Genomic DNA, 21,566 nt, shown 5'->3' on the forward strand with positions numbered 1-21,566 from the left:
ATTTACTTATAATTTTAGTCCCTGCTAAAACAAAGTTTGATTAATTATCCTTAAACTCTTAAATTTTTTAACGATTTTTTTGAGACAAGATTAGAACACTATGAAAGGTTCGTTTACTAAAATTTAGAATTTTCTGACATGAAATGAATTAAATATGAATTTTTTAAAACGACAAAAGTTAAAGATAAAAAGTAATAAAATCTGGATGTAGAAATCAAATTTTGCGATAATTTTTTGCGGACGAACTTTTAGTAATGTTCTAAACATGTCTGCAAAAAATTGTTCAAAAATTTAAGAGTTTAAGCATAAATTAAACAAATTTGAATTGAGTAGGGACTAATACTCATTGCAGAAAAACAAAATTAGGGACTAAAAATGTTATTAAAATTAAGTAGGGACTAAACTTACAAGGTCGCTATTTTATAGAGACTAGAAACATAATTAACCCATTAAATTAAAGCCCTGATGTCATACCAATATGTCAAGCTTAGATAGCTACATATTCAAAGTTCACACACAACAGGTATACGTCAAAAGTTAGTTACTACACGTTTCACTACAATTGAAATGTATGGCAAACAAGTATTTCCCATTCATTGTGGACGGCTGAATCTGACTGATAAAATTTCCAATTTGTTTGGTTGGTTTGGTCCCGATTAAAATATATCTATGTACTATTTTACACATACATTGATAAAAGTTGTTGAATACAAAAAGGGAAAATGATAATTCACAATACGAAATTCATATAACTTAGTTGGACACCATCGATTCATAACCCGATTGAAGATGGAGTACCAATTGAGAAGAGGATTAAGATGCAATATTTTCAAGAGAAAGATGTTGATTTTGACGAAAGTTATTGTATGAGTTTTTTTATGAAAATTTTCTTTGGGGACAATTTTTTTTTTATTTTTTATAGAGATGAGAAACATATTTAACCTTTGAATATTAAACTCAACATATAGTAAAAGTGTAAATTTAATAAATAAGGAAATAAAAAAATTATCATAGTCATTTATAAGAGTTGAATTCAACCACATTTAAAGAATAAAACAAAAATTATCAAATTATCAATAGTTTAAAAGACTTGATATAAAAAAATTATGTTGTTTGCAAGAAACATGTCATATCTATTTTGTTTTGGAGTTTTATCTTAATAAATATTAACAGTTATAATTATTTAAAAACTAAAATATATAGATTAAATAATAAGGATAGATGTTCCAAAGAAAAATCTAAATAAGTTTACTCAAAAAAAAAAAACTAAAGAAGTTATATATACTAACTTATACATACTAATATAATAGCTTCTCACCACACTATGCGTATTTGATTCTCAATAGAAATTACGAAGAGAGAAGTAAATGAAAGAGAGTGCGAGAATAGAAAATAGAAAAAGAGGTGAAAAATAAAAGTATTGTTTGAAATAAGAGAAAAATAAGAAAAGAGAGAAACATAACAATTGTTTGAAAAGGCAAATATATCCAAGCAAATAGATCATACTATTTACTCGAAAAAACAAAACGATTATACTATATATCTACTAAACCTTTACAATACCTATCAAACCTTTTTTCAAATAAAAATAACTACTAAACCTTTTTTTTTTCTTCTTCCGGATAGCCATTGCTACCCCATTCATACAAAAGGATGTGCCTCTAAGCAGGGGTGGCCCTGAGCATGGGCAGGACTTGTTTGGGACTTTTGAAACTTAAAGGACTTGTTTGTGACTTTTGAAACTTAAAGGACCACTTTGGGAAAAACGAAAAACTTAAAGGACCTTTAGATGCATTTGACCATTATTATTTTACTTGTTAGTTTGTAGTACATCATATATTTCTTTTTTAACTTGCTATCATTAATTTTATTGAAAATAATTTTTCGAGAATCTTATTTATGTACAAATTTTTTGCAACAAAAAATATAGAAAGAAAGACATTTGAATAATTCAAAGACACAACTATATTGATTTGCATAGTGCATCAAAAATATTAGGACCGACCATGCCTCTAAGCAGTAGTACTCGATTTTATTAAGAGTTTTGTGGGAAACAATAGAAAATACCAAAGGCTTCTGCCACTTTTTATTTTTATATATAAAGAACAATGGTTTAGTAAAATGAGAAGGGAGAAAACGTGATAGAGAGAGAGAGAGGCAATTAAAAAAATAGATGTGGTTGAATTTGGAGTCATTTTGTAATGGTTAAATTTAAATTGTATGTTTGGAGTCATGCTTTTCTAATCACCTATTTCTGTCTAGGTGAGCATACTTTAAGCATGAAGTCAAAAGTATTCCATTTCTTGTGTTATGTGTGTTGCTTGTTTCAATTTATTTTTATAAGTTTTTTTTTTAATTATGTTTTAAGGTTTGGCTAATTTTCCATTTGCCGTAGCATACATGAAGGCAAACAGAACATATCAGTTTTGTATATATTTAAGGGTTAAATAAGTTTTTGGTCCCTATAAACACTTATTTAACCCTACATTCATTGTGTTTGAATGTTTGTTTAACAGGTTGGTTTCATGAATGCTTCATGAATGTTTGTGTCGGTGCTTTGTTTACAATTGAATAATGATATTACATGCAAAAATTCAGGTCGAATGATTATACTTCTAAGTAAATAGCTATAAACACAATTGAATAGGGATATTACATGCTTCATGAATGGCCAATCATAGAAGCTTCTGCTTTAAACGCACATGAATCTCCAACAAGGTATATCCATTAGATGAATCAAAGAGGGCCTCCAGGGATTTTTTAAGCCAAATAGGAGAATATTATAAGATTGAAAACTACTAATTTGAAGAAGACACTGAACTAATTATAACAATAAACACTCACAGCTACAATTTTCACAAACAAGAAACCTTAACATTCAGCTTTTGTATTTTGAGTTTTATAAAAATCGAGTAATTCATTATGAAACAAGAAATATTAAACTGGCATTGCCTACTATAGACTCTCCCTCTTATGCACTGAGGCATTGACGACAGAACATGATAATAACAAAGAAAACCAAAAATAACAACAACTAATAAAACAATTAAATGATTAGAATATAAAAATAAATAAAAAAGGAAAAAGTAAGATTAATAGCACAACATTTTGGCGAATATATAACAGTGGAATTTCATAATATGATTTTTTTTTAAATAATGATGAAAATATAAAGACGATAATACGGAAATAGAGGAAAAAACAGAAGAAAAAAAACCTAATTGGAATTTTTTTTCCTTTCCTAGAGGAATTTAAACTGTAGCTATATATATATATATATATATATATATATATATATATATATATATATATATATACACACATATATATACTGTGTTGTATTCACTTCAATCTTCAAACTCTATGCATTCAGTCGGATCCAGATCCGTACTCCTCTTCATCATCGTCCTCAAGAACATATTGTGGATACTCTTCTTTTGGGCCCTCTGCAAGTTCATCATCGTTCTCATAATAAGTGGCAGGTAGGTTTTCTTCATCATCCCAATAATCAGGATCACGATTCTTGAGTTCATCATCAAAGCTCTCTTCCTCTGAAGCTACGAAATCTGGTGGAGTGCCGACTGGAATTTCTCCAGGCTGGAGAATCTTCACTTTCGGCTTCACAAAAGTTATGGTATGAGTTTGCTTATGAAAATTTTCATTGGGGACGAAAAAAATAAAATTTTACAAACACGAGAAACATATTTAACCTTTGAATATTAAACTCAACGTATAGTAAAAGTGTAAATTTAATAAATAAGGAAATAAAAAAATTATCATAGTCATTTATAAGAGTAGAACTCAACCACATTTAAAGAATAAAAAAAGAATCAAATTATCAATAGTTTAAAAGACATGATATAAATAAAGTATGTTGTTTGCAAGAAACGTGTCACATCTATTTTGTTTTGGAGTTTTATCTTAATAAATATTAACAATTATAATTATTTAAAAACTAAAATATGTAGGTTAAATAATGGGGATAAATGTTCCAAAGAGAAAACTAAAGAAGTTATATATACTAACTTATACATACTAATATTATAGCTTCTCACCATGCATATTTGATTCTCAATAGAAATTGTGAAGAGAGAAGTAAATAAAAGAGAGTGCAAGAATAGAAAAAGAGGTGAAAAATAGAAGTATTGTTTGAAATATTATAGCTTCTCACCACACTATGCATATTTGATTCTCAAGAGAAATTGTGAAGAGAGAAGTAAATAAAAGAGAGTGCGAGAATAGAAAAAGAGGTGAAAAATAGAAGTATTATTTGAAATAAGAGAAAAATAAGAAAAGAGAGAAACTTAATAATTGTTTGAAAAGGCAAATATATCTAAGCAAATAGATAGATCATACTATTTACTCAAAAAAACAAAACGTTTATACTATATATCTACTAAACCTTTTTTCAATTAAAAAAACTACTAAACCTTTTTTTTTTTTCCGGATAGCCATTGCTACCCTATTCATACAAAAGGATATGCCTCTAAGCAGGGGTGACCCTGAGCATGGGCGGGAGGGTCGTGCTGCCCAGGGCACCGCTTTTTTAGGGACACCAAAATTATTATTTTACTTGGTAGTTTGTAGTACATACATATATTTCTTTTTAACTTGCTATCATTAAATTTATTCAAAATATTTTTTCGAGAATCTTATTTATGTACAAATTTTTTGCAACAAAAAATATAGAAAGAAAGACCTTATTTATGTAAAAAAAATTTGCAACAAAAAATATAGAAAGAAAGACATTTGAATAATTCAAAGGCACAAATTTATTGATTGTATTAGGACCGACCATGCCTCTAAGTAGTAGTACTCGATTGGATTAAGAATTTTGTGGGAAACAATAGAAAATACCAAAGGCTTCTGCCACTTTTTATTTTTATATATAAAGAACAATGGTTTAGTAAAATGAGAAGGGAGAAAACATGATAGAGAGAGAGGCAATTAAAAAAATAGACGTGGTCGAATTTGGAGTCATTTTGTAATGGTTAAATTTAAATTGTATGTTTGGAGTCATGCTTTTCCAATCACCTATTTCTGTCTAGGTGAGCATACTTTAAGCATGAAGTCAAAAGTATTCCATTTCTTGTGTTATGTATGTTGCTTGTTTCAATTTATTGTTTATAAGTGTTTTTTTTTAATTATGTTTTAACTTTTAAGGTTTGGCTAATTTGCCTTTTGTCGTAGCATCCATGAAGGCAAACAGGAACAGATCAGTTTTGTATACATTTAAAGGGTTAAATAAGTTTTTTGTCCCTATAAAAACTTATTTAACCCTACATTTAAAAGTTGTGTATTATTTACTCAAGTCATCGTGTGAATTAAATCCTACTCAACGTTATGACTTTGGCAGCAAAATTTCTTACAATGTTGTCAAATAACAGCGGCGCTATAGCACTATAACATAGAATAATTTGAAACAAACTGTTATTGTTCTGCAATACACTATTTAGTAATAAAATGTTGTCAAATAGCGGTTATAGTGGTGCTATTGTACTTTATGTGGCGTAATTTGAACAAACCATTACTTCTGCAACTGCAACTGCAACCAACAACACTGATTTCCTCCAATGTATACAGAAATCCATTTCAGCTCCATACCTTTATCTACATTCAGTAGCTTAGTCTCTTCATACTAATGCATATTATGGTTTCCATTAATCAAAAGCAAACACGTCTTATTAAACTTTCCTGTATTTCAACTAGAACCATATGGTGATTAAGGTTTTATGTTATCAAGATTCAGAAATATTTAGGTCCTATTTAGATAAACAATTTAATTTGCAGCTTAACATAAGCGTATATCATATATACGAGCTTAGGGTCACTATCTTTTGTGGCAGAGGTTGAGAGGGCAATAGTTGAACGAATTGAACCAGTTTTGACTAAAGTAGACTCATCATCAATTAATAATGTAAGCTTCATCTTGCTATTCATAAACATTAATCATTGCATTCTCTTTTACAAATATGGCATTCAAAAAACTTATTTGCTGGATGTGCATAAAACAAATAGAGAAAGAGAGTTAGTTTAGTAACATTGCAGTTTGCAGATAAAGAGAAAGAATTGAGGTTATGAACATAATTTTAGGTGCTGTAACTGATTTATTTCCTGCTAATCAGCAAAGCCAACGACATAATTTAAGATGAAGTGCTGTAACTGATTTGGAAAAACAGTTAAGCCAACAACATAGTTTGAATGTTTGCTTAACAGGTTGATTAAAAAAAACTTTAATATTTCTAAGTAAATAGCTATAAACACAATTGAATAGTGATATTACATGCTTCATGAATGGTCATAGAAACTTCTGCTTTAAACACACATGAAACTTCAACAAGGTATATCCATTAGATGAATCAAAGAGGGCCTTCAGGGATTTTTTTTAAGCCAAAAAGGAGAATATATATAACAACCAACAAATAAATCCTAACACAAGATGTGTAAGGTGAGAATTGAAAATTTCTACAATGAGAGTATTATAAAATAAGAGGATTATGCTACCATGGCAAACAACTGGATTATGCTTCAAAAAATTTAATTCAAAAGCTAGATACACATTTTCCCCCTTCAATCACAAAATGTAGGAAACTTTATCACACCGCTAAATTTCGCGAAAAGAAATCGTAGATAGACAAATAAAAATTTGCTCTATGCTTTAGAATAAAAGGGGTAATTATTAAAGAAATCCAAGCATGAGAACTAATCTTGAAGCACAACATGTGCCACAAAGGTTAGCAAAACATAGTCAAGAACTGGAATCGAACAACATAATACACCAAAAAAGCAAAACACATGATTCCAACCTAAATCAGTAGTAGTTGAGTAACTACTCATCTTTCCCTTTCTCTGGAGCCTCTCTTTCTTCTTCTTTGCTCTTTCCTTCAACAGCTAGTCCTTGGTCCATATCAGTAGCCAGTAGCCATATCCTCCCCTGAATCGCTTCCATATAAAGAAGCCAAAAATTCAGCCGCCATTTTGACCCTCTTCGCGAATGATGTCTGTTGGTTAAGAGACAGTGATACTAAAGAATTAAAATATGCAGATAGAAAGTAACTAAAATTGTGAAACTTGTACCGGAAGCAACTTGCCTTAGGTAATCTTGGATGAAACTTGAGCTCTCTGGTTGGCATATAAAGAAAGGGCGTCCCTTTATGGAGCTCTCTCTCCTTAAGTTGACTATTTTGCAAATAAGTCAATTCTGTTTATTTATGTATAGTAATAGTAACGAGTGACTGAGGTTGGTTATTTGATCAAATGCATGCATACATCAAACAAAACAAAACATCAAAGAAAGAAAGAAAAAAAGAGGTACTTTTTGTTAGTACTTTCCCTTTCACTTCTCATCATCACCACCTCCTCTAGAAACAAGTTCTTGAAGAGCTTGGTATACAGTTCCGAAACTTTTTATTATTTGAATTTCATGAGCTTCCAAAGAGCTTTGTAGCTCTTCAATCTTCAAATTATTTACATTCTTTGATTCTTCGATGGCCACAACAATGTGATCAGGTTGACTTCGTAATTACGTGTAACCTTTTCCACTATCATACAATCAGTGATGGACAATAGTCATGTGAAATAGGTTGATGTTTTTTCTGCTGCCTCCATCTCCACCAATCTAGTACTTCACAAGAGAATCTCAAGCCTCCTTTGATGTTGTTGCATTTGAAACCTTCTCAAAATTGTTCACATATAAAAACTAAATTGGTTTGGATACATAAAAGTTCCTGATCATTTGATTGGTTTATGTATATTAGCTCTTGCATTATGATCTCTGCTTAGGTTCTGCGTCAAATTTGAATGAGTTTGGAAATACATTGATAGTTTCTATGCAACTAATTTGTTTTCCATTTCTGGTTTCTGAACTTGCTCATGTATTTTATTGCTCTTGGTTTTGCTAGTTTGTGCCTTAATAGCCAAACCAATCACACCAGTAGTTCATTTATACACTTCAGTATTCACTAATTTAATTTTAAGTTATCACATTATTCATGTAACATAAAAGTGATACATTTTGTTCATGTCTCCAAAAAGTTTACTAAATTTTTTATTTAGTAAACCTGTCTCTCTGATGATTATGGTAAAACTTACAGGTACAATTTTGCATTAATTCTTCGATTTATAACGATCTCTTTTTGTTTATAGTCAAATTGCTTCAATCTACATAATTTATAGTGGTTGTTTCTCATTTTTTAGTCCAATCTAAACTCCTTACTTAGTATGTATTTTGTCAATAAACTCACCCCTACCCTCCAAAATCATGTCCCAAATATAAGCACAAAACCTTCAAGTATGTCTGACTTTAGACGCGTATACAAGACTCACATTTTGTTAGCTTTAAACCCATTCATATAAAGGGTTGCTCTTAAATTCCCGAATTAGATGCATACTTTGAAATTTCAACAAAGTCACTGATTTTTTCAAACTCGTCGTTCATCGAAACATACACAATTCATCGAAACATACACAATTATAGATGTTTGGATTGGACAATGACAATCTATAGAACATACTTCAAATTGAAAATGTGTCTAATGTCCAACACCAACGACACATGTGCTTAAATTCGATCATTATGTGCTTATATTCAATCAATTACATTTTCTTAAACTTTACGGTATCTATATGTGTTGCATGTACGCTGCTGGTTCCTATGATTTGCTTCGTGCTCCATAGAAGCTAATAACATAGACTCACTTTTATTCAAAAAACACAGAACAGAAACACACCACTATGTACCAAACAAAACACAGAAAACAGCCACGCCCCTACACAAACAAAGTCACACACCATTAACACACAGATCCAGGCCCCTACACAAACAAAGTCACACACGAGTAACACACAGATCCAGAATACAAAAGCGAAGACGTCATCGCTTAAAGCAACCTTCAGGGTAACAATTCCATTCATAAAACAAAAAAATGAGACACTTTTAACATCTTAATTTCATCTACTACAACTTTTAACTTGTTTTGGAATGATTTCTCAGACTTCCAATTTGTTGATAGGTTCAAGAAAACAAGAATAACTGGATGCAAATGAAAATCTAGTTTATAATACTGAAGATTAACAATAGCAAACATGCAATATTACACAAAATTCCCACATAGCCAATAGAAAATCTAGTCTTTCTACACCATAGAGTCAACTGTCAAACTCCTCTTACACATAGCCAACAGCATAAGTTACGCATTAACACACATGATTCCCACCTCTCTCATTTTCTCGTTTTCTTTTGCTTCCTTTGTTTCCCTCTCCATCTTCTTCTTCTCCTTCTCTTCCTTTCTTTGTAGCTTTCTTTTGGCCCTCAAAATTGTTTTCCGAGCCAAGATCATGGCCTCCCACTGTAAAGATTGATATAAAGCTAAAAGAATTCAAATTAGTGAAACTTTGTAGAGACTTCAAGAAAACTTGCCATAGCCCATGTGAAGTTCACACGTGGCTGCCACAGTAAGACCTCGTGCATCAAGCGCTTAGAGGATACATTTGAGTTTGTGCTGCTGCTTTTTTTTTTTTTGCTTAGGGCGTACATTTATGCCGCTGTCTCTTTTTTGCTTCCTAGCAACTCTTGTTTGTGTATGGCGTCCTGTTTTATTAATAATCAAATAAGAAACCCTAAAGGTGAAGTAAGTTAGAAAAAAGAAAAAGAGGTGATTTTATTTGATTTACCCATTTGTGTGCTTCTGAGATGATCTGATCTTGGCAACGTTCCTTTGAATTTCAATGGAACACAACTATTATAAGTTACAAATCAATGACATAGAGATAAATTATTGATTGTGTGACTAAGTATTTGTTTGTTTAGAAGGGAACCGGACAAGGTGGTTCCAAACACGTATATTAATTAAGAAAACAGAAATTAAGAAAACAGAAGAAGCATAAACACAAACCCTACTGAACATAATGAACTATGAATGAAATGAATTAGAATTTAAAAAGAACGAAAATACCTCAAGTCTGAAACCGCAATGAATGAATGACGGCAAGGCAACCCTTTGCTTGAACCAAACATAGAATAATTATCATTACGAAACTTGCACCTCAAGGATCTTGCACCTTAATGGTAATTATTCTAATCCAAATGGCCCAATTCCAGAATATAAGCTTTATTGGCCCATGTAACTATATGCTATAATATTTTTTTTTAAGGGTAAACTATAATGTTATGAAAGTCATTATTGTTTTGTTCTTATAAATTCTATAGCAAAAATGCTTAAGTCATTATGTTGAATCTCGTGACCGGGGTTCAAACGGTTACTTCTTTATGTATGAGATGTTGTGATCGGAATTTGAACTCTTACTACTCCATGCTCCATGTGTGTGTATGAGTTCTCATGTACCAGTAAAAAAATACATACAAAAAAACAAGTGGGTTCCAAACACGTATATTAATTAAGAAAACAGAATAAGCATGCATAAACACAAACCTAGTGGTAAGTACCAGCAACTATTTTCATCACTGTTATTAGTTCGATTCGATTCCTTCCATTAGCATTTTTGCATTTCTCTCAGGGGCGGACCTGGCCTGGGCCTGCTGTGGCAAGTGCCACACCAGCCCAGGCCCAATTTTTTTTTTCTTATTATGCAGAAAACAAAGGTAAAAACGCGTTGCCTAACCTTCCCTCTTTTCATTCCATCGCACATCTATTCCTTCCATTCTGTTTCTCATCTTTTTTTGGTTACCATTCTGTTTCTCATCTGCAACAACGCGATCTGTTTTCTTTTCATTCCATCAATCCATATCGTCCCTTCCCTTCCCTTCTCTGGTCTGGTTATATGCAATTCCATTCATCACCCCTCATGAGTCCTCCATCACACCAGCTGCAGGCAGCAGTATAATCAATTCTAGGTCATCTAAATTTTAGATAATTTCTCTTTTTCCTTCTTTTTCATATGGTAGAAAATTATTTATGTCTTGAATATTGATTGGGTTTATGATTAATTTTACACAGCTTAAATCGATTGCTTAGGTTAGATTAGGTTGGTTAGGTTAGGTCATGACTGTAGTGTATAATTGATTGATTCATAATTTTGAATTTGACATTGCCGTAATCTAATATAATGACTGTAGTGTATATCACTTTACTTTCAATTCACTTTAACCAAAATCAATTAAGGAAGCTAAATCTCTTTCATCAAGTTGAATATAATTATTTCTTTAAAATAAGATATTACTTTGAATGGGACTGGCTTGTGTTTGTTATTAATAGGAATAAAGAATAATGCAATTTTGAGACTCTATAATCATCAATACAGCCACCATAGATGCTGGTATAGCGCAACACTTCCTAGCATTGCGTTTTTTAGTATCTGATGTAGGCTGTAGCATTGTACATTTTGACTTGCTATTTTTTACAACCTTCCCTTAAAAGATAATCTTAGAGATTCTCATTGAAAACTGAGTTATATTCGTAGCTTGTTAAGATAATAGGCTATAGGTTAAGAGTGAGGTCTTTGGTCTGATATTTCTATGTAAAAAATCTCTTTTTAGGTACTAGACGCAACCAAGAGATTTTACTATATAACAAGATGGCGGATCCATGGTTAAATGACCGTCTTGTAACATATATAGAAAGAGATGTTCTTAAAACAATTAGCAGTGAACTTGTGCACCTGGGAGATTAAGAAAACGTCCTTAGCCTATGCCAATTGCTTGCTGCCTTGCTCTTCATATGTCCTATTTTTGTAGAAATAAAACACAAATTCTTTTTAATTAAAATATCCTTAAATAATATTATATTTTTTATTAAACTAAAATATATTTTGTTCTTTTTATTATACTTGATTATAAATAAACATTTTTTATGTGATGAATTATTTATAAAACATTCTTTTTTTTTTGTCAGGGTTGACGAAAGTTACAATTTCAAAGAAGTAATTGATTATTCACTCATACAAAATTAAACGTTTCTATTTAGGCCTCCATTATCAATATTTCTAAGGTCTCACAAATACACAATCCGGGGGTTGACGTACGTTTTTTTTTTTTAATATACATCCAATAAATAATTATCAGATATGTATTTAAATGGTCTCTTATTCAAAAAGAACTAGCAACAAACCCGTGGTAAGCACGGGCCCATGCTCCGCACGGGTTAATTCAAGATGGGGGGCTATACATCAAAGCGCATTGCAATACTGTATGAATTGAGAAAATCAGAAAAAACTAATGATAAAGATGGCTAATGATAAAAGGGAAAATTAATTTGACTTCCCTTGAGATTTTCTTAAATAACACCAACAACACTTATTATTTTCCAAACAAATCAATCTCCCCTCATTTTATCCATTTCAATAACTTTGTTAATATTCAATTTAATTTCAATTACTTTGGTTTGTTTGTATCTGTTTTATCTTTTCACAATAAAGTTAAATGATGTTTTTTTTCTTGATTTGTTTGTATATGTCTTCTCTTTTCAAAATTAAGTTAAATGAGGTTTTTATTCGCAATGGAGAAACTATAACAACATTTGTTTTTACTACCAAATAAAATCAAACATCGGCAATTACAGAAGAGATCAAAGGAGAATGCAAAATTGAGAAGACTTTTGATGGATGGACATTGTGGTTGATCAATGAAAATAAAATCATCTTCGATATATCCATTTAAAAATTAAACCACATTGACTGAGGAACAATAAGTTGAGAAAAATCACCAAGTGAAAAATGGAAATAAAAATGGTCGAAAATTAAATGAGTTCATACTCGTATGAAGAAGTTAATTTCTCAAAATAAATGGATCAAATTTACAAAGTTTAAACAGTGTTATATTATAAGAGAAGTGCTTGTCAATTTGATAAAAAAAAGGGAGATTAGTGTTTAGTTAAAAAATAGAGCGGGTGTTTATGTTATTTAAGAAGACCTTAAGGGATGTTAGTGTAGTTTGTCCATGATAAAATCATTGAAATAGTTGTTATTAAATATTATGAAGCGGTAAATTAAAAAAATGTAGAAATGTTTAAAATAGTAAAGATTTCATTAGTGATAAAAAGGCATGGCAATGGGAGGAGTGGGGACAGGTTTTACATTCCCCGTCTCCATACCTGATTCTCATATATTTACCTGTTACCCTACCAATATCCAACGGGGATGAGAAATTGAACCCCATCCCCGCCCCCGATGGGTTCGGGTATCCCCGCCCCATCCCCGTCCCTACGTTGAATAATTTTTTAATAAAAAATAGAAGTTTTTTTTGCAATTCCTAGAGAAATGTTGTAATGCATTATCTAGAAATATGCTCACTTTAATATTTGTTAGACCGATTGATTTAGTTGCTCCTTAAAATATCAATGATAGTTTTTATAACACAACAATTATCAAACAAAATAACATGGCATATCAACATAAAGTAATTTTCTGCATTCAGGACGGGTTTGAGTATAGGTTCGGGGTGGGTACGTATATACCCGTTACCCGTCCCATACCCGTGTTTTAAAATCGAGGAAAACCCAAACTCATATCCAAACCCAGTCAAAGCGGGGAAAACCCGTCAAATTGGGTTTGGTTCGGGCGAGTAACCACGGGTATGGGCTTTGTTGTCATGTCTAGTGATAAAGATGTCGTTATGAGTCCCGTGTATGAATTGTACAACAATATCATTTAGTGACTCATTTATCATGTTTTCAGTGTTTTTTAGAGTCATCTTTCTATATATATAATAATTAATATTCTACAACAATAAAAAAAATTATAATATGACATGGTAGCCTGGTTTCTTTGCTTCTCTGTTGTTTCCAAATATGTTGAGATCTGGTTTCAAAGTGTCTTGTTTTTCTACACTCTGGTTCTTCAAGCTTGAAAGAGCTTTTATGCTATTTAATTTTTTCATGGAGTTGTTGGCACTTGGATTTTGATATTGTGCTGACAGTCGATCCATTAATTGTTTTTCGTAGAGGTTCACTTTTCATATTTTTTTTGTGACCTGGTTTCGTGCCCGTGTACGGGTTCGCTTGTTGATTAGTGAATTTTTGTTACGATAGGTTTGGGTCGATACACTTGATCTGATTTATTATGTGGTATCCCTGTTTTAGGTTGTACCTAAGTCAGGTATAATGCCCTCAGTCTCTTTATCTATTTCTTTTTATTTAATATAATTTTTCTTGTCAAAAAAAAAGATAAAGAAAAAACAAAGGCAAATATTTTGTAATTTTTTTTTAACTCTTTACATATTTAAAAGTTGAATTATAAGAAAATTTGTTTTGATTGGGATTAAGATTAAGTTTATTTGTTCTTTAGAAAAAGATTAAGTTAGTGTGTTTTATCGAGTGAGTTTGTTTTAATTTATTTTTAGGAGAGAAAAAATAGGGGGAAATTGATGCAAAAGACATAAATAATTTTGATGACGTGTCAAAAAATTAAGAAAGGGTAAGATTGTATTTTTGGTAGACATTAATTTTATAATTAGAGAATAGAGAATTAGAGAATACTCTAGAAGATTGTAATTTTTTTTAACTCTTTTGATATTTAGAAGTTGAATTAAAGGAAAATTTGTTTTGATTGAGATTAAGAATAAGTTTGTTTGTTGTTTAAAAAAAGATTAAGTTAGTGTGTTTTATCGAATGAGTTTGTTTTAATTTGTTTTTAAGAGAGAAAAAGTAGGGGGAAGTTGATGGAAAAGACACAAATGGGTATAATTTTGATGATGTGTCAAAAAATTAAGAAGAAGTAATATTGTATTTTTGGTAGACATTAAGTTTCGTAATTAGAGAATAGATAGAGAATAGAAGAGAATAGATGCTTCAGGGGATCTTAAAAATATTGGGGGACTTGCCTTTAAAAACTTGTAGTGTTTAGCGTTGCGGTAACCCTAACAATAAAAACCTATCACACTCTTTTATCTTTCATCTTTCAGTTCTCAACAACACTCTTTTCGTGTGTAGATTATAAGAAAGACTCCATGTCGGTAAGTTAGACTCCATGTTGTTTGAATTGAATGAATATGGATATTTTTTTTTGGTTACAAAATGAATATGGATATGAATATGAATATTGTTTTGTTTTGTTTTGTGTGTTTATAGTTGCAGTGGAGGGTTTTAGATGATCAGGGTCGAGTTTTTACTATTCATTCTGATGAGGCTCCTGGTATGCTTTGGTTTGATTCAGAATTTATTTTCTTGTTATTAAATTCATATTACTGTCATAATTTATAAAGTTTCCTTTTCAATTTCAAGTTTAGGGTCTGTGTGGATTAGGCTTATTTGAGTGTATATACTGCCATAAGTTTTGCGAGACTGTTTGGGATAATTTATAGAAACAGCTTATGACATTTTTTCATAAGCTTTGAATAAAAAGAATCTAGAGATTGTTTTTTTTAGAGATTTTTAAAAAAAATCTAAAGCTATTTATGAGCCCGTTTGTTATAGTTTTTTTTAAGAAAAATATCACTTATTTTAAAAAAATAATCACTTTTAAGAGTATTGTATCCGTTTGTTACAGATTTTAAAAAAAATCAGAATCTAAAAATAATCTAAAAACAGCTTCAAATGAGAAGCTGTTAGGAGCAGCTTAAAATAAAATAGATTTTTTTTAGTGGAGAGAGAAAATATAATTTAAAAGATTGAACTAATTTTGTAACAAAAAAATCCCTTTTATATAGTTGTATCCAAACAAACTAGATTATTTGTTTAAAAAAAGTGATTTTTATTACAGTAAACAAACGCAAAATAGATTCTGATTTTTCATATAATCTCTAAAATATAATCTCTAAATTATTTTATATCAAAATCACTTTTATTTTAATCCGTAACAAACGGGCCCTATGTTTGTTTACTAACATAAAAAACATTTTTTAAGATTTGAAACTCTTACACTTGAGTTCTTTGTTTACCAAGCTTTTGAATATGTTCTGTTTCAGCTTTAACAAAATGGATTTTTAAAAAATTTGAAACAAACACTACAAAAATAAAAAAATGTGATTTTTTAGTTGAAAAAATAGATTTTTTTTTTTAAAAAAAACCCAAACAAACGGGCTCTTAGTTCCTCCAAATAACTCATATGAAAACGAATATAGGGACCGAAAGTGAATGCAATTCATACTATTTATTTCAATAATTATAATTTTTGTTTTTCAAATGATAATAATTATTTTTCATACAACTGATTAGCTTTTTTATCTGAGTGAATTCTAACATTTTGTCATGTTATGATTGAAGACTATTTTCCGTGTGAGAAAATAATGATTGTTGTGTCTGAAATTGCAGGAAAATCGACTTTCACAGATTACCTTATAGCTGCTGCTGGAATTAATGTAGTAAAGGTTCTTGATGAAGCTGAACAAGGTATCGCTATTAAGTCCACCAGAAACTCTCTTTTGCAAATGATAATAATGTTGAATCATTTTTCATACAACTGATTAGCTTTTTTATTGAGTGAATTCTAACATTTTGTCATGTTATGATTGAGGACTATTTTCTATGTGAAAAACTAACGATTGTTGTGTCTGAACTTTGTAGGAAAATCGACTTTGACAGATTCTCTTCTTGCTGCACCTGGAATGAAAGTGCAAGAGGTTGCCGGAGATGTCCTAATGACAGACAAGGTTTTAAAAAACAATATTTTACCGAGAAAAAGGCCGCGACCGGAAGAGTGGAAGAAGAAGAAGAAGAATTGACGTTGGAGATTATGCTTATGCATAAAGATTCGATTGCATTTTTTTCTCTCCATATTTTATCACGTTCATGAAAATAGTCTTTCTCTTTAAAATTGATATTGTTGGTATTAAGTATGACACATTGTTCAACCAACGTAGAGGCATTCCTTTTTGCATAAAGGTTTCCTTTTTGCAACTACACCGGAATTGATCAACCAACGTAGAGGCATTCCTCATCCAATTTACCAACTCAACTCTAAGGTTGAATCTACTAACTCTCGAAAAAATTGTTCAGAAACCAAAAAGGGCTTCAAGCCATCTTCTATAGCCTAACAACCAAACACAGTTTGAAACAAATTGAAACTGAGGTGCAAAAATCTTGAATTTTATCTAGTTACACGTCATTTCTTTTACTTGTGTAGACACAATTCGATTCAAATCCAATGTATAATGTCTCAAAGTAAATTTGGAAATATATTGAACTAGTGTGTTAACCGGTGGAGTGCATCAATTAATGATAGACTATTATTTTTCAATCTCAATTTTTTTTATTTGTCGATAAAAATTCTTTATTCTGTGAATTTTTAAATATGTCAGTATTTTATTTTACGCAGTGATGACAAATATGTGTCACATGTTTTTTATGTTTATTAGTGATAAATATATGTCCCATATTTTTATGTATAAATGAAAATATATTTATGGGTTTCAAATCATTGTCGATGAACAGCCACCACGGTGTTAGCCAATATTTTTAAAGGCTATCTTAAATGCAGTCAAACCATTGACCTTATAATCAAAAGAAATGAAGAATGTTCTCTTATCCTTATATATTTTCGAAGCTGAGCTTGCTGGAGATATTCGAAGCGCGTGTTTCAAATCGACATATATAGGCATCGAAGGGCGGTTTGTTTCAGATAAGGTCAAGCAAACGGGTATTTCCAAAGGTGCACATATTCGAAATTCAAATTGAATGGATAAGTGTTGTTCGTTTATAGCAGTTGTAATTTTAAATTCGAACGCAGGTAGTTATTTCTATTAGTATAAATAGTAGTTTCCCGCAAGAGAAAAGGGTCACAATCCAATCATACAAAAACTTGCACTCAAATTATCCGCATGGAAGAGAGAAACGAGTCACAAGTGGCAATGTATGAATATGTGTACCAATTTACATTCAATCAATGCAATTTAAGTTCATGTTCTTAAATATCCTTTCAATTTACTTGTTTCTTTTGAGCAATTCATTTTACTTTCATTTTACATAAACTTCGATTTGGATTCAACTGGGATGAATTCTATTACTTTTTACTTCTTTGTATCAAGTTCTTCAAGAACAATAATAAATTTCTGGAAAATAAACAAACACAATATGTCTTTAAGATTTACTGGTTGATCTTGCAAGTAAATATTTTTAAACCAGCGATTGTTTACAAAATCAGTGTAAACATACGGTTGTCCCTTCATAGTCTTGGTGTGTGTTAATTCCATTGTGGTCATTGGTTTCATTCAACGTCGTCGTTGTCTTGTAGAACTCTGGCGCCGACGCGATTATGAGTTAGTTTCAATCTGTTTTTTGCTATGTTTTTTAGTTCATGTTTTATTGGCGTTTGTTTTGGTTTTGTTCCGTGGAGATGAAGATGGGTGGTGGCTTTGTTTCGGCTCTGTGATTTGGTCTGAGATATGGGTTCTTTAGTTCTGGCGTTGTTTTGTTGGATGCATATCTCGATTCAACATGACTGGTTTTATCCTGAGGTTGCTCGAAATGGCTAGGTGTGTAGATGCTCCGTGTTGACGGTATTAGTCGTTCTTCGTGCCTAAAGGATTTTATCCGTCGTGGTTGCTTCTTGCGTCGTTGGTGGACAATGATAGATTTATGTCGTTTGTTCATCTCTCGATCTGGACTGTGACTAAAGTTTCAAGACCATTGCGACTATGTGGATTCGATTTGTAATTGGTTGCTTTGGCTCAAAAGGGCGTTTATAGCATGCTGATACTTTGAAGGGAGCTGTTGGAACTTGGGTCGTTTATATGCTGACATACGATCTATACTTTGAAGGGGCCTGCTCAGAATATTCATTATTCGTTCCCATACGTGGTTCGCTGGATTGTACGTGGTAGTAGTTGTTTCGGGTTGTTCTCTTTTATTACCGCTTTCGTTTCCCTTTTCTTTCTTTATATATCTGTTTATTTTTTTCTGGTAATCTGTCTAGCATCACTTTTGTTTAAAAAAATAATAATATTTATCAATAACAAATATTTTTCCCGTGTTTTTTCAGGATTCAATGATTAATAGTTGTGTCATATTTCTTTTTTATATTTATAAATGAGAAATATTTGTTCCATATTTTTTATGTATTAATGAAAAATAATAGTCTTGTGTATTTTTTTCAAAGATATATATTGTGTTTTTTCAAAAATAACAGCCCGTATTTTTTATGTTTTTTTCCACTTTTTTTTTTTTTTTTTTTGTGTTTTAGGGGCAAATATTACAATGTGTTTTTTTATTTATTGATGACATGTATATGTCTCGTGTTTTTTTATACATAAGAGAAAAATATTTTTTTTAATATTTATTAGTGATGAATATTTTTCGTGTATTTTTTTAAAGTAGTTGTAACGAATGTTTATCTTGTATTTTTTATATATTTATCAGAGATAAATATTCATCTCTTGTTTTTTTTTATGCATCAATAACAAATATTTGTTCAGTGTTTTAATATTTATTAGTGACAAATATTTATATCATGTTTTTGTATATATCAGTGATAAATATTTGTCTTGTGTTTTTTTTTATGTGTGTGTATGTGTATATATCAGTGATAGGTATGTGTCCCATGTTTTTCTTTATATTCTTTAGTGACGAATGTTAGACCCATATTTTGTTATTCATCAATGATATTTTTTATGTATCAAAGATAAATACGTGTCCCATGCTATAGATATTTATTAGTGGAAAATATTTGTTCCATTTTTTTGTTTATACCGATTATAAATATTTGTCTTGTGTTTTTTCTATATTTTTCGGTGATAAATATTTGTTTCATATTTTATTTATGTTATAGGTAACAAAAAGTTGTCTTGTATTTTTTTAATGTTTATCAGCAACAAATATTTGTCTTATGTATTAGAGTATTGAAATTCGTTGTTTATAATTGATTATTCAGCAGAGTAACTCATCTTAGAGTTATTTGTGGATTTAATGTTAATTTTTTGTATCAGTCAACGCTATTTGAATGACTTATTATAGGAAAAAATTTATTTGAATTGTTTCATATGACAACAAAAAATTCGAGCAAGTTTAATGTGAATTTATTACGTATATAAGTCAATGATATTTGAAGGGCTTGTTATTAGAAATAAATTAATTTGAATCGTTTACTCCAAAAAAAAAAAAAAATCAATTCAATAATTTGCAAAAAATTATGAATGACATGTGACATTTGATAGAAAATTTTAGATCACCATGTGGATTGGCTATTTAGATCATAACTAGACTCTAACCCGTGCGATGCACGGGTTTTTTTTGTTAATTCTTATGCATTTGAAATTCAGTAACATATTTAACTATGGTCATTGTTATTGTGAACAATTTTACATGCATAGAAAGAAACAATAAAAGAAAAAGAGGAAAAAAAATCAATTCACGGAATTTAGAGAATAGGAAAAGAATCTAAAAATCATGATGAATCTTCAGATCACTTCAAATTATGTATTTCAATAACTATTTAATTTCAACCCGTGCAATCAAAGTTCTAACAACAATTAATACACCAAAATAACTATTTAATTTCAATTCATCAAAATAATTGTTTGAACAAATATTTAAGAACAAAAAACGATACGCGTAACTGAAGGGAAAGAAAATGACAGTTTATGAGAAGTGGAAAAAGTGGGATAAGAAGCGGTTAATGAGAAGTGGAAAAGGTGGGATAAGAAATGGGGGGTGCAACCAGATTTCTAACAACAATTAACACACCAAAATAATTATTTGAGAACAAAAAATGATGTGCATGATAAAAGGGAGAGAAAATAACAGTTTATGGGAAGTGGAAAAGGTGGGATAGGTAGTGGGAGGCGGTTTTAGAATTTGAAAGCGAAATAAATTTAACAAAAACATGTGTGGCGTAATGGCAAAAACAATGAAAGATGACCATCAATAACGTGGTTCAACTCCCACCAAGGAATTTTTTTTCACAAAGCTTTTTTAAGCTAATCAAAAAGGGCGGGATTAGGGTTAATTAGGGTTGCTTTCAAGACTGTTTAACATTTAGATATATAAAGATTGACAATATCCTCAAACGAAATATTTTAAGCAACAATAATGATGAGAGTCCTACTTTTTCCACCCTATTGTGTTCTCCTGCGTCCTCCAAAAATTCCAAAAATATCTCTGGTCCGGAAAATATTTTCCGAACCAGATTGTTAGTGTTTCTGGAATTTAAAATCCGGACAAATACGATATGAAATTTTGTGTCTTTCTTTGATGTCAAGGATCTCTGTTGACCGTTATATGAGCCCCACATAAGTTGCAATGCAATTGCAGGGGTCGTATGAATGGTCAACAATGACCATGACACCACAAACACACCTAAAAACTACTAAAAAACTTAATTTTTTTCGAAGAAAATGTAAGAAAGGAGGTGAAGAAGAATGAAGGAAATTGGTGAAGATCCAAGCCTTTTTATAGCCTTAAATCAGTCATAGGTCTTAAGTACAGTCAAATAAAACGTGTTCCACATTCAAAACCGTCAAAAAATGCATTCAAACTCCACTAACCGGCCAAACCTTTGGTGAAATGCCACCGTCCAAAATGAAACTGTGGGTTACGGATTTTATATTCCGGAAGTCCGGATTATAAAATCCGAACCGCAGCAGACCTTGTATTTTGAGCGTTTTCGTAGCGAATGACTTGAAAAAAATAGAACAAAGGTACATAACATAAACAGAAGCAACATAAGACAAATAAACAGTTAAA

At 30.8% G+C, this 21,566-nt stretch overlaps 1 protein-coding gene and 1 long non-coding RNA gene across 2 annotated transcripts; one reads left to right on the plus strand and one right to left on the minus strand.

Moving 5' to 3' along the window:
* Positions 1-9,038: 9,038 nt before the first annotated feature.
* On the minus strand, positions 9,039-11,028 carry LOC146896303 (uncharacterized). Its single transcript, XR_015021820.1, has 3 exons — positions 9,954-11,028; positions 9,673-9,714; positions 9,039-9,589 (listed from the first exon to the last, which is right to left on the minus strand). It is a non-coding gene; the product is annotated as an uncharacterized LOC146896303 (long non-coding RNA).
* A 3,753-nt stretch (positions 11,029-14,781) lies between these two features.
* LOC146896304 (uncharacterized) lies at positions 14,782-16,723 on the plus strand. Its single transcript, XM_085732827.1, has 4 exons — positions 14,782-14,905; positions 15,021-15,084; positions 16,203-16,280; positions 16,455-16,723. The coding sequence occupies exons 1-4, from the start codon at positions 14,900-14,902 to the stop codon at positions 16,610-16,612; spliced, it is 306 nt and encodes a 101-aa protein (XP_085588953.1). The 5' UTR covers positions 14,782-14,899; the 3' UTR covers positions 16,613-16,723.
* The last annotated feature ends 4,843 nt before the right edge of the window (positions 16,724-21,566 follow it).

Source organism: Medicago sativa, chromosome 8, assembly GCF_051527215.1.
Source record: "Medicago sativa cultivar Bolivia chromosome 8, Bolivia_mono, whole genome shotgun sequence".
NCBI classification, from domain to species: domain Eukaryota; kingdom Viridiplantae; phylum Streptophyta; class Magnoliopsida; order Fabales; family Fabaceae; genus Medicago; species Medicago sativa.

What these genes read in the sequence shown, in the direction of transcription:
- LOC146896304 (XM_085732827.1), top strand. An exon ending in TCATTCTGATGAGGCTCCTG is followed by an intron (nt 15,085 to 16,202) that starts GTATGCTTTGGT and finishes CTGAAATTGCAG; the next exon opens with GAAAATCGACTTTCACAGAT. An exon ending in TCTTGATGAAGCTGAACAAG is followed by an intron (nt 16,281 to 16,454) that starts GTATCGCTATTA and finishes TGAACTTTGTAG; the next exon opens with GAAAATCGACTTTGACAGAT.